Genomic DNA, 13,315 nt, shown 5'->3' on the forward strand with positions numbered 1-13,315 from the left:
GAGAAATAGAGATTAGACCTGTAGCGACGCCATCTTGCTTCTTCTTGGCTCCCTATCGATCACTTCTGATAGCAAGAAGTACAGTTGAAGGGGAACTCCAAATAAGTTGTAGAGATTGAGCGTACAAAAAGGATTCATCTTTCTTTATGAAACCCAAAAAGCTTCAATTTCATCTTTGAATACCTAAATATATCTGAAAACATTCATATTTCCATTTTTATTTCATGTGTAAGGATAAATAATAAGAATAACCTCCATGCCACCCATTGCAGAATCTATCAAAACTCCACATCTGGTTTTACCAACCTCTTTCATCAAAGACCTGAGATAATGCAACATAATTAAGGGGTTAGCTTTGAAAATAAAAATCTTAGGAAAAGTGAAACAAATATACTTCATATTCTGAAACAACATAACCTCTTGTTACCAGACCAAAGATTTGAAAGCCTTGAGAAGCAAAAACTGCAAATTAAAAATGCATATCAGGTAGACGCAGGAACCAAAATTGTAATTTACTCTTATGTATATGTAATTTGATGCAGGAAAGCTTTGATTCTAGATGGGGTACTTAAACTTTCAGAAGGGCTTTGGTGTCTCTAAGTTGGACATGAACACATGAAAAAAAACTACAAATAGTTGGTATGCTCGAGTAAACAGGATAATAAAGACCCAAATGCTAAAAGCGTGAGAATGGCATACTTCAGAACAGAAATCACAAAAAAGAGGATGAATGAGTGCGAATTTGGAATTTCAGAGCAGAAATTAGTGATGGGATTCAAGTCTTCATAAGTCCTCCAACCGAGCCATAGACAATTTTTTGTGAAATTTTGAACCCATCGTGAAGAAGAAGAAGAAGAAGAAAGCAAAGCGGAGATGTACCAACTTTAGGTCTGAAGGGCCCCTAAACCTGGAACGAACATGGGTGGTGGAGTGTATGAAATCGGCGACCATTTGAAACGGATCCGAAGACGACTTCTAATTGGAGGTAAGCCTTCAAACGATGTAGGCCTCCTCACTTCTCATGTAACCAACGATCATTTAAAGTATTGAACCAAAGAAGGCCCCAGTCGATTAGAGTTGGTGGGACCAATAATTGGATTAAATTGATTCGTGGAATTACCCCACATCACCTAAAAAAAGGTGCATAAGCCAGTTTGGTAGGAGTATCATCAAAATATGAACGACTCCATAGTCTAGTTGACGGAAAATCGTGGAATGGCAACTAAATCGTGGAACGGCTCCATACTCTAGAAGTATTATCTAATTGGGAAGAATAGCAAATGGACGACACACGGTGGAGAATTGATTTTCTTGGATGTGGATGAGTTTAGAGAGAGAGGTTTGGAGAGGCGGTGGAAGCATCCAGATAAACTGCTAATGAAGATGCAGTGGTGTGTATGTATTGGTGGATGGTGGCAGTGGAGTACACGTAGTAATAGCAAAAGCTAATGCGGTCGAATAGTTATCACATGTCTTTAAGAATGAACAGTAGGAGCACCGACCCAGGAAAATATAGTTACAGCAAATAGGTAAAAAAATAAATAAAGATGTGGTCCAATCACAATCAAGTACTGTTCATCTCACACTTCAAAATTAGTATATATATATATATATATATATATATATATATATATATATATATATATATATATATATAGAAAAAGGTTTTCTTTTTATGGTAGCTGCGTTTACTTCACACAGATTTTATTTGTGGCGCGTGAAAAAAGAGTTTAAGTCCTCCGTGAAGATCAATCGCCTGTTTCACCTCATTCTCCACCAGTGCATGTCTTCCAAACAACCAAACATGTGTCTTGCTACAGACTCTTGAGAAAAGCTGTCCACCACCATCGATGCTCCAGTTTCCCATAAAGCCCTTCTCCTTGAAGAAGATGCTTCTCCGAAGATATAACATTTGATCGGAGCTTCACAAAGAGACTGTTTCTTTCTCTTTTTACAACCCCTCGTCTCTCTTATCCGGCGAAGTTCGGGTGGAGTTTTTGATTCCAGATTATTCTTTTCTCTTATTTTTTCTCCGTCATCATTTAACACCACCCCCAACACATCGCCCGTGCTTCGATCTGCTTGCACCTCATTCCCTCTGAATGAGGTGTTTCTTAATCAGAGATGGTGGGTCTACGATAGTCGGTAAGGAATCGATTCCATGTCAAAAGAGAAATGATATATCCAAAATAGAAGATGTAAGCTTTACCTAACTTTTCTTTTCCCCTTATCATTCCTTTCTTGAACACGAGTGTTTTTAACTTTGTCTTACTTTTTCTAATTAGGGTTGTATGTCTTTGAAAATGAGTTAGTAAGAACATGTATATTGTCTTATCTAATTATTTGTTGCTGTTTTGATTTTAATTTCTGGATTGATTCTATTGATGTTTTGTTAATGTATCTTTCTCTAGAATCATGAGAAGATGGCGAAGTTTGATGAAGAACCAGATTTGGGTTTTAATTTCTCTTCTCACCGAATTTTGATTTTATATTTTCCATATTCTTTTTTTTTTTATGTTCAATATATTAGTGTACAAAAAATGTTATGATGTTCTGTTTGAAATTTAGTAAAAATATGGGTTTTAATCTTTGATGAGTTGTAGAAGCAAATGAGTTGTGGTCATGGTGATGATCAATAGTTATATTTTGCGATTGAAGTTTAAGCTAAGCTTTTTTTCAATTAAAAACATTTTGCATTGAATTTCTCTTATTTAAAATATGTGATCCTTTCTTATAATGTTTTCCATGAAGTGAAATGGGACTTTTAAGATTAACCTCAGAGTTCAATTCTTTGTTTCTCCCAATTTACCACAAGTGAACTATGTATGCATTGTTTGGAAATTTCTTTACTTGAAGATGAAACTGTTACTATTTTCTTGTTTTTTATTACTCGTGTGGAATGCTACACTCTACTCAAAGAGATGCACTTAGATTTACTTCCACCATAAAATCAAGGAGTTTTTTGTACTTATTAGTTAGGTCAAAATCAAATCACACAACAGAGATGAATTTTATTTTTTTGATGTTTTACCCAATTCTTGAAACAGGCCAACAAGGATAAATTATAGAAATCGACACAAAGCTTCTTAAATGTGTGGTTAGTACCTTCCAAATCTTCCACTAATTCTCTCATTATTTTTGTTTTCATCAATTTCAGTTTTTCAAACATAAAACATAACAATATTGCAGGATTCTAATGATAGTTGTTCACCTCATTCATCCAGTTCTACTATCAGGTCATCAATTATCGTTATTAAGGCTTTAAATATCAAAATAGCTAATTCAATGAATTGGACCCATTTACTTTTTATTTGGATAAAAAATTCAAATAATTTTAATAAGCTGAGAATATTCTTTAAAACAAGTTGTATCATGCATCTGTAATGCATCTCTGCTTGTACGGTTTACTTTATAAAATTTAATGTTCAAAATTTAATGGTGAAACACTTTTTACAGAACAATTTGTATCATACTATCACACACATAATAATGAACATATACTAAAAGTGAAAATTATAAAAGCCATATGTTTGTCTGATTACCAAAAATGTCTTATTTTGGTATCCGTCTTCATTTTTTAAAATTTTACTTTGATATGACATAATATCCTAATTAGAATAAAACAGTATTTGCAGACTTGTTACTTAACACTTAAGGAGATACTTATTGATTAATTATTTATGAGACTTGATGTTTTATAACTAATTGATTTGTATTTGTACTTTCATTCATTAATTTACTCACGATAATTGCTACTCTTTATTATTTTTGGATCAATAATTGAATTTTCTAAAATTTGTATTTGGTGTAATCTTGGCAGAAGGGTCGATGGCATCAGGGAGAAACGAGTAGCTCCTACAACTTAAAAGTGTGACAAGAAAACATAAGTGGCTATAAAGAGAGACAATAGTTTACAGTCTTTTTTCACGATTACCGAGTTTAGGTATGATAAGCTTTCATAAGTTTTTTCAAATGTTGTGTTGAGTTCGGTTACTTTGTTATTATCAAAATTTTAGTTAAATCCTTGTTTATGGAATAGAGGTATCATATTAGCATTATTATCAATTTGGACGCTAAGTCATGCTTATGGATATTTAATTCTTAGTGTTTTTTTCCTAACAAAAGATTATATCTACCTTAATAGGCATTGGTGTAATGCTATTTCTTCTTAAGACTTGGATTTTGTTGCGAGGGGGACTAATCCACAACGAAATGTGAACTTATGTACAACTTCAAGAAGATTCCAAAATTGGATCAAACTTGTGAGTTTGAGTAAAGCGCATGAACTAATATTATAATTTACTAATGATAAAAAATAAAAGAAAAATTACAAAAAAAAAAAAAAAAAACAATTACTTTTTCTCCAATTATGCAGTTTAATGATTAATACTTATATTTTGACATGCTCTATTAGATTCATCTTTCTTTGGGTGGTTCATCTGTAATTTCACGAATGACTTGGTTAACGTGGAAAACATAGAAAAATATCTTCATTTTCTCTTAACTACATTAATTAATGTCAATATAAGTTCTTCTAATTTGAAGGTTATATCTTGGACATTTTTTACATCTATCGAGAGAAAGCTCAAGGCATTGTTATATGATGACAAGGTGCAAGACTAGAATAAAATACAGCAGGTTACACTTGTACAAGAAGAGCATATAACAAGATAGTTCATGGTATAATTATTGCAACATTTTCTTTATTATTTTTACTAATTGATTATACTAGACTTTTTAAACATCTCTTTATTGATCATAACTTCAGAATAAATCATTCGCTATCTTTTGCAGCTGGACTATATAAACCATCACAGAAGAATCTTATCGTGGGAGTAAAGCTATTGAAATGGTAATGCAACAAGTCAAGTCTTATAGGGATGCACCAGTAAATCCAAGACAAAAATGCAGAATTGTAAATAGAATGATATTATTTATGCATATTATCTCACTTCGATGATTGAATAGCCAAAGTGCATGTTGTTAGTGTTGTGCATATTTAAAATAGCAATGTATTTTCACTTATTTGTTTTATATCAAATGTAAGAGCATTGCTATTATGGGTAAAACGTAAAGTATTTTGTATTGTCCTTCATAACTCAAAGTTGATACTAACTATTGGTTAGACATTCACTTTATTTATAGTCTTGGGCCGCGGGAAGATCTGTGATCTATTTGAAAGAGCATATCGCAAAGACCGGTAGATTGCACATACTGATTGCTTAGCATGGCCCTTAAATGCCCCCTAGTGTGTGTATATATATATATATATATATATATATATATATATATATATATATATATATATATATATAGGGATAATGACTTAAAAAGGTAATGAAGTTTCAAAAATGTACAAAAAATACCATTATTTTATTTTTAGTACTCAAAATACCATTAAAGTATATTTTTTTATACACAAAATACCAATGAAGTACACATGTGTTCAAATAATACCTTGTGGGTAACCTACAATAACCGGTAAAATGGTATTTTGTGTAAAAAAAAAATAATGGTCTTTTTTGTACATTTTTGAAACTTCGTTACCTTTTTAAGTCATTTTTCCTTCTTTGAATGTAATGGAAATTTAGCTACTTTTTATAAAGAACCATCCACTTCACTTCGGCCACTACTGTTGTTCATCGCCCCCCTCCACCACCATGGCAAAACCCTTTTTCTTATTCTTCCTCCTACTCATCTGCATACTTTCATCAACGTCGGAATCTCACCGGCCACCTCCGTTTCTCGGCAAATCCCCACAGCTTCTCAAAACCCAAAAATTCTTGTTCAGCCAAAGTACACTTACGAGACACCATACTTTGATCAGACTCTTGATCATTTCAGTTTCAATGATCTTCCCAAGTTCCAACAACATTATCTCATCAACTCCGATCACCGGGTGGGCCCAGGCCCTAGTCGTTTGGACCCAATCTTCCTTTGTTGCGGCAATGAAGGCGACATCGAATGGTTCGCTGCCAACACCGACTTCGGTTGGGAACTCGCCCCTCGTTTTGGTGCCATGGTTATCTTCCCCGAAGTAAAAGCCTTAATCACTCTACTCTACATTAATTTGTTCACTTGCAGACCTTTAATAATACAATTTTATCAAAAATTGCGTGATTTGATCTAGCATCGATATTATGGTGAATAGATGCCATATGGAAGCTAGAAAGAGGCATACAAGAATGCTTCTACCTTAGCCTATCTAACAGCCGAACAAACACTTGCTGATTACGCTCTTCTCATCACCGATTTGAAGAAAAATTTATCAGCCGAAGCATCACCTGTAATCTTGTTTGGCTGATCATACGGTGGAAGTAAGATCTTTTCCAACAATTTCAACAAAAATTAAACAAGCACTTGCTGATTACGTTCATCTTATCCCATTTACCTGAAGTACCTGGTTACCACAATGTTTTAGTTGAACACTTGTGTATTTTGTTGGTATTCTGTATACAAATAGTAACATTAATGGTATTTTTTGTACTAAAAAAACAATAATGGTATTTTTTGAACATTTGAAAACCGGATAACCTACAATAGCCGGTAAAATGGTATTTTGTGTACAAAAAAAACAACAATGATCTTTTTTGTACACTTTTGAAACTTCGTTACCTTTTTAAGTCATTATCTCATATATATATATATATATATATATATATATATATATATATATATATATATATATATATATATATATATATATATATATATATATAATTAGGTTGTGAGAAGTTTATAAAAACAAAAAATATAAAGATTTTTTTTTTTTTGAACGGCAAACTATTCTACTCCTAACTAAATTCTAAACACCACCTATATTTCTTAGTAAGATTTGAACCCATGAGCTCTCATTTGAGAGAATCACTTCTTACCGATAGGTAAAAAACCCTTTTGATAAAAAATGTATAGAATTTAGTTGTATAAAAAAATCTCATAGTCATACTAATTACGTGATTCCTAATCAATTATTTAGAATCAACACAATTTAACACAAAAATATAAAACACAAAGTACCACAAAAAGTTGCCCTCAAAAATATTTTTAGAAAAAAAAAAAAAGAAAGAAAGAAAAAAAAATGAAACATCGAAATTCCTTGATTCCTTCAACGGATTTACCGGGGATGATCCTCTAAAAGTTAGCGAACGGGAACTCAATTTTCTTTTTAACTTTTTTTTTTGGACATAATAAATAAAATGATGTCACCACCACCACAACGGTCACAATCTTTCGCCGGAGAAGAACCGGAAGTCGTTCACATAAATCGGCTCCCCGACGAATTACTGCTCACAATATTCACCAAATTAAACAATGCAAGATTGCTTTGCATTTGCAGTCTAGTTTCCAAGCGTTTCTCCACCGTCGTCCACCAGACGTCGTCGTTATTCCTCACATTTCCTCACCGGCACTCCAATGATCTAAACGAAAATCTACCAAAGAAATTGTTCAATTACCTCTCCAAATCCTTCTTCCGGAAACCACTGACAAATAAATTTGACGGACCGTTGTTCCAATCGGCGGTTGATTCCTTAAAAAGCTTCGAAAATGTTAGAACCCTGCAAATTCAGCTCCCTTCGTTTCAGCAAGACGAATCCATCCTAAAATGGCACGCAGAATTCGGTAAAGATATGAATATCTGTGTGATTTTATTCGCAACCTCTGTTCATCAACCAACGCCTTCAACCCACCAGGTCCGTAACTCCGATACTCTGTTAACAAATCATCTTCTCCAATCTCGAATCGCATCTGCAAATCAGTGCTTTCGAGAGGCGACATGGCGGCAACATATTCTCCGGCACGTGGTGGAGAACCACCGGAATTCACTACACGCCGCGGAGATCTGTGATTCGAGCAGGAAAGGAAAGGTTGTTATGAGGGGAAGACAGCAACTGAATGATTTGCTTGATCCAGAGCTGAAATTGCCAGCGTCGGGATATGGAAAGTTATGGCATGTCCAACTACTCCGGTTGCCGGAATCACGATGTCTATTGCATGGTGCGACGGTTGTGGCGATCAGGCGTACGGATGAGAATGAGGAAGAACATGAAGATGTTGGGGTGAAGCAATTGATGAAGAAAGGGTATGAACTCGATGAACAACTTTTGTGGGAAGTTCTTACTCATATTTTTGAGAATCATGCGCCTTCAAAGAGTCTCAATATAAATCCTGCTCGAAGATGATTAATGGGTTTGGCTTGTTTAAATATAAAATTCAAAATATATTTTTATATTTGAAATTATATAGGCAAATGCTGAAAGGTTGTTGTATTGTTTGTATTAGTGGAATGAACGTTACAACCATCGAAACCGGGACAGGATCAGAACCGAACCGGAATCAAAATGGAACTAGAACCAAAATTGGTAATAAGGTTTGGTTACCGGTTCTTCATTTTTATGAAAACCGGTCCCGGTTCTAAAAATCGGAACCGATTTGACATTTTTTTCGTTTTTTAATTCATATGAAGTTGAAATTATTTGAATTTTTTCTAAAATGTAATTTGGAGTTTGTAATTAATTTTTGACTATACAAACATATGTTTTGGTTAGATATTGAATCACACACATACCCCAAAAGAAAGAATATTAATGTCGCGTTTTCTCTATTTCAACATTTTTTTTGTTTTTTTAAACTTGTCGCATTTTTTTTAATGTGCATGATCCATTCATATGATGTCAGAATTACTTAATTTTTTTTCCAGCATGTAATTTGGTGTTTCTAGTTCATTTTAGACAATAAAAACACATATTTTTGTTAGATATTGAATCAGTTATAGACTCCGGAAGACTACATATTAATGTTGTGTATTTTCTGTTTCAATATTTTTATTTTTATTTTTGTTTTTTGGAATGCTCCGTTTTTAAAATGTGCATAATTCATTCATATGAAGTCGGAGTTACTTGATTCTTTTTTCATCATATAATTTAGTGTTTATACTTCAATTTAAAATGTAAAAAGTCATAATTTGGTTAAATATTGAATCATTTAAAAGCTCCAGAATATAACATATCATCTATAATATTTCAACCGGTTATAGTTTGAAAAATAACCGAAAAACCAGGACCAGAACCGGAACCGGCACCAGAACCGACGGTCTGGTTCCCGGTTCTTATAATATAGGAAAACAAGTTCTGGTTCTAAAGCTCATCCCTAATATGTATATTTACAAAATTGATGATAAAATTAAACCTAACAATTTCAATATGGGGTTTAATATAGGGAAATCGAGAAATCCATTTTAACAAAAATAACCGGTAATTATTTTTTTTGGTAAAATGACCACATGCTTTGGAACATAACATTCCGGAGTGGTGGAATCCTTTCCGGAGACACATTTCGGACCTTTTATTTCAGATTACAACCTTAATTTTCATTTCCTATGTAAATATGTGTACACATATGCTTAGTGTTGGGTTTCTATGAGGTTTTAGCCCATGAGTAAGCTGGAACCATATTTAGCCCATGTTTGTGTGTGTGTGTGTGTGTGTGTATATATATATTATTGTTGCCCTAATGTTTAAGATGATACATACAAAAATTCATAGCACCAAATAGAGAGAGTAAAAGCAAAAGAGAGGGTTTCTTCTTTTCCCCTTTTTTTTATACACATGTAGTTTTTCATCATTTTTCGGAGATGCAACGGTCTTTTTACTCTGATTTTTAGATAGTGACTTCCTAACATCGAGACCTTCATATCCAACGGTTGAATTGTCAAGGTCAGATCCAAAGAGTCGGAACCGTAGCTTTTGTTTGCTGCTGAAAATCAAGTTTTGGTGATATTCATTCTTTTCTCTTTGTCGTTTGATTCCATATACTTGAAGTTGTTATTTACAACTGTATGATGATTTTTGAGTGACTTTAGTACATCTAGAGAAGGATTTGTATTGCTCAAATATTAGTGATAGTGGATTTGAAGCAACTCTAGTAGTCCTATGGTATTTACTCTTGTTTTGAGAGGTTTTCTATGCTAAAATTTCGGTGTCTCATATTGATTGATTATTTACTATTTTGGGTTGACTATATTGATCATATAACTTGCATTGGGGTTGATTTGTTTCAAGTGAACATATCATATTTGTTTGCATCCTCGAAGGTTTACTCAAGATAAGAAAAGTTTAGTCAAACGAAGTTTTAATTTCGGATTGTTATTTACCGTTATGGCTGTGTTTTTTCCATCAGATTGGTATAAGAGCTTGGTTTTGTTATTGGGTTACTTGTTGGAACAATGGAAGCTAATACATGTAGGATTGTAAATTTGATTGGTTCTAATTATCAAGTTTGGGAAGGCAAGATGGAGGACCTTCTTTATGTGAATGATTATTATATGCATGTGTTTAATACTAAAAACCTAAAGACAAAATGAATACAGAGTGGAATATTTTGCATTGAAAATTTTGTGGGTATATTCGAAAATGAGTTGATGATAATGTTTTGAACCATATTCGCACGGAGACTCATGCTCGTACTTTATGGAACAAGCTTGAGCATTTGTATGCTCGGAAGACCGTGAACAATAAATTGTTCTTGATTAAACAATTGATTGGCTTGAAGTACCATGTTGTAAGTCCTATTAGTGATCATTTGAATTATGTCGTAGAATTATTAATCAACTTGCAGGAATGGGTATCAAGTTTGAAGATGAGTTTCAACATTTATGGTCCTTGGCACTTTACTAGATTCTTAGGAAATTTTTAGGACATCTTTATCCAACTCTGCACTAGATGGTATTATAGCAATGGAATTGGCTAAAGGTGGTGTTTTAAATGAAGAGATGAGAAGAAATTCACAATGTTCCTCTTCACATTTAGATGTCTAGGTCACAGAAAGCAGGGGGAAGTCAAAGTAGAGGTCTGAATAACAATCAGAAGCATCATAGTAAATCTAAATGAAAGTTTGCTAACTATGAGTGCAATCATTATGGTAGAAAAGGGCACACAATATGATTCTGCAGACAGTTGAGAGGGGAGAACAATAAGTTAAATTACAACAAAAAAAGAACAAACATAAGAGAGATGATGGAGGTAATGATACTACTGAAATTAACACTGATACCAAAGAGTTCTTTATTTGTTGTGATTATGAAATGGTCATACAGTTGAACCAACGATGATGACGGCTAAAACAAGATCCAATAATAGCAGAAACCCTAAAAGCTTCTTTCAACAGAAGAGATGCGTATAGATTACACAGTCTCTTGCTCTAATACCAATTGTTAGGATTAAATCCTAGTTAGATCGAATAGATTCAAAAAGTATAGAATATGAACACGGAAAATATATTAAAATATGCTTAATGATTATAAACCAAAGCCTCAGAATAACTCGATGAAGAATTGCTACTGTAGAGGCGTGTAGGGTTACAAGACTATTTTCAAAGTTACAAAATACGGTACATGCATGCACCTTGAATACTATAACCCTAATAATAAATAACGGGTGGACAGGGCCAACCCGATTACAAAATGGACTAAACAGATAATCATAATGATGCAACACTTATACCCAACAAGAAAAATTACCAACTCCTCAGTTTGAGTTTAGTCACACTCGAGAGTATGCCAGAATCCCTCAAACCAAGGCTTTGATACGAACTTGTAACATCCCTAAATAAGACCTGCAAAATTTTCATTTTTAAGTTTATAAAACAGTAAACCATATCGTTACCATAAAACAAAGGTAATCAAAATTTATCAATACATCGTAATAATCAGAGTGAATCACAAATTTTGGAATCAAGTGATGTGTGTTCTATAATCATCCTGGGCTCTTCCCTTTGAAAACAGAAGTACCTGAAACATAAAATGAAAACCGTAAGCACAAAGCATAGGGAGTTCCCTAAAACACCACATACCATATAGTCTGACATCCAAGTGCCATGGGCTACCCCCATGGTATTTCCTTGAAATGCCATGGGCCTCCCCCATAGTCTGACATCTAAGTAACATAGGCTAACCCCATTGTGTTTTATATAAATGCCACGAGCTACGTCCGAGGTCTTCTAAGCAAGTATCACGAAGACAACTAGCATTCCACATAACAAGTAAGGTGCATGAATTGGTGCGTTCGACCCATGGGCATAGTGAGAAAATCCCCACGCTATCATACAGAAAATAATCATCCAATCAATAATCAGGTCCTAACGTACATTAAGAGTCCAATAAAATTACCAAAGGCCCAAATTCCATAATAACCACTAAACGCCCAATATGGCTTAATTTTCTGAATTGGGACCAAATCCCTTTCATGGGCCTACAACTAAGGAGTCCAATAAAAATTCCACTAGCCCAACAAGAAAATCCTGATGGCCTAATAAGGCCCTAATCATCTAAGCCAAAAATAAAGCTCAATTCGAAGACCCAAGATTCCGAGGCCCATCCTGCTGAGTATGTGGGTTGTAGTCAGCTTGTACGCGCAAAGTACTTTCCTTAGGGCTTGTACGCTAAGCATACCTGCTTGTACGCCCAATGTACTCCCTCATTCATCCAAATTTGATTTCCAGCTCTTAATCCATGAAGACTTTACTCCAAAACTTAGATTTGACATCCTTGAGATGATTTAACACGTAAAGCTGCCAACTTTACATGCATGCATGGCTTAATAAAGCTCTTAAATATCAAAATGACTTAATGCATGCATGAGATCATAAACCCCATAAAGTTTACACCTTTAAGCATAAAGAACCCTCTAAACATCCAGATCTACAAGACATAGCTTGTAAAACAGCCTTATCCCATCAAGACTAACCAAAAGGGGACAAAGAAAAATAAAACCATAATATGAAGAGATCTAAGGAAGGAGAAGACAATGTATGAACTTGATACCTCAAAATACTTGCAAAATGAGTCATGATTCTAGATCTTTAAGATTCACAAAGCAATGAACCTTCTATCTTCTTTAACCTCTTCAAAATTAGCAAAATAAGCACTAAGTTCTCCTCAAGAGCTCAAAGACACAACAATGGAGGCTCATGGTCTAAATTTAGTGTTTAGGAGGTATGGAGGCTGGTAAAGAGGCCAACCCTAGGGACTTAATGAGCTTAAACAAGGTGTTACATATCAAAACTAGGGTTTCATTAAACCCTCATGCGCCCATCGTAATCCTCGTATGCCTAGCATACGAGGACCCAGTCCTGCGATTAATCACTCTTAGTAAGCTAAGAGTACACCAGTGTATGCATTGCGTACTGAACTTTGCAATAGTACGCCCTGCGTACTCCCTATGTACGCCCCGCGCACTAGGGTTATCCTCAAACCCTATAATCTTCCGAAGGCCATAACTGCTTTATTATAAATCCGATTTCGAAGATTCTTATATCCATG

The 13,315-nt window shown here is 34.2% G+C and overlaps 1 protein-coding gene and 1 long non-coding RNA gene across 5 annotated transcripts; both read left to right on the top strand.

The window, feature by feature from the left end:
• Positions 1–1,705: 1,705 nt before the first annotated feature.
• LOC145034039 (uncharacterized) lies at positions 1,706–5,062 on the top strand. 4 transcript variants are annotated; one of them, XR_013677846.1, is made up of 8 exons: positions 1,706–2,198; positions 2,412–2,454; positions 3,048–3,097; positions 3,190–3,236; positions 3,821–3,943; positions 4,145–4,262; positions 4,546–4,680; positions 4,795–5,062. It is a non-coding gene; the product is annotated as an uncharacterized LOC145034039 (long non-coding RNA). The 4 variants fall into 4 exon arrangements; XR_013677845.1 differs by lacking the exon at positions 2,412–2,454 and having other exon boundaries at positions 1,708–2,198; XR_013677848.1 differs by lacking the exon at positions 2,412–2,454 and having other exon boundaries at positions 1,708–2,145.
• A 2,091-nt stretch (positions 5,063–7,153) lies between these two features.
• On the top strand, positions 7,154–8,558 carry LOC145034041 (F-box protein At4g18380-like). The gene has a single exon (XM_078982470.1). It carries the CDS (start codon positions 7,197–7,199, stop codon positions 8,178–8,180), a length of 984 nt encoding a protein of 327 aa, XP_078838596.1. The 5' UTR covers positions 7,154–7,196; the 3' UTR covers positions 8,181–8,558.
• Positions 8,559–13,315: the final 4,757 nt, after the last annotated feature.

This window comes from Lactuca saligna, chromosome 3 (genome assembly GCF_052625555.1).
Source record: "Lactuca saligna cultivar CGN05327 chromosome 3, ASM5262555v1, whole genome shotgun sequence".
Classification (NCBI taxonomy): Eukaryota; Viridiplantae; Streptophyta; class Magnoliopsida; order Asterales; family Asteraceae; genus Lactuca; species Lactuca saligna.

Excerpts from the sequence above, each read along its gene's own strand:
- LOC145034041 (XM_078982470.1), top strand. The coding sequence starts at position 7,197 with ATGATGTCACCACCACCACAACGGTCACAATCTTTCGCCGGAGAAGAA.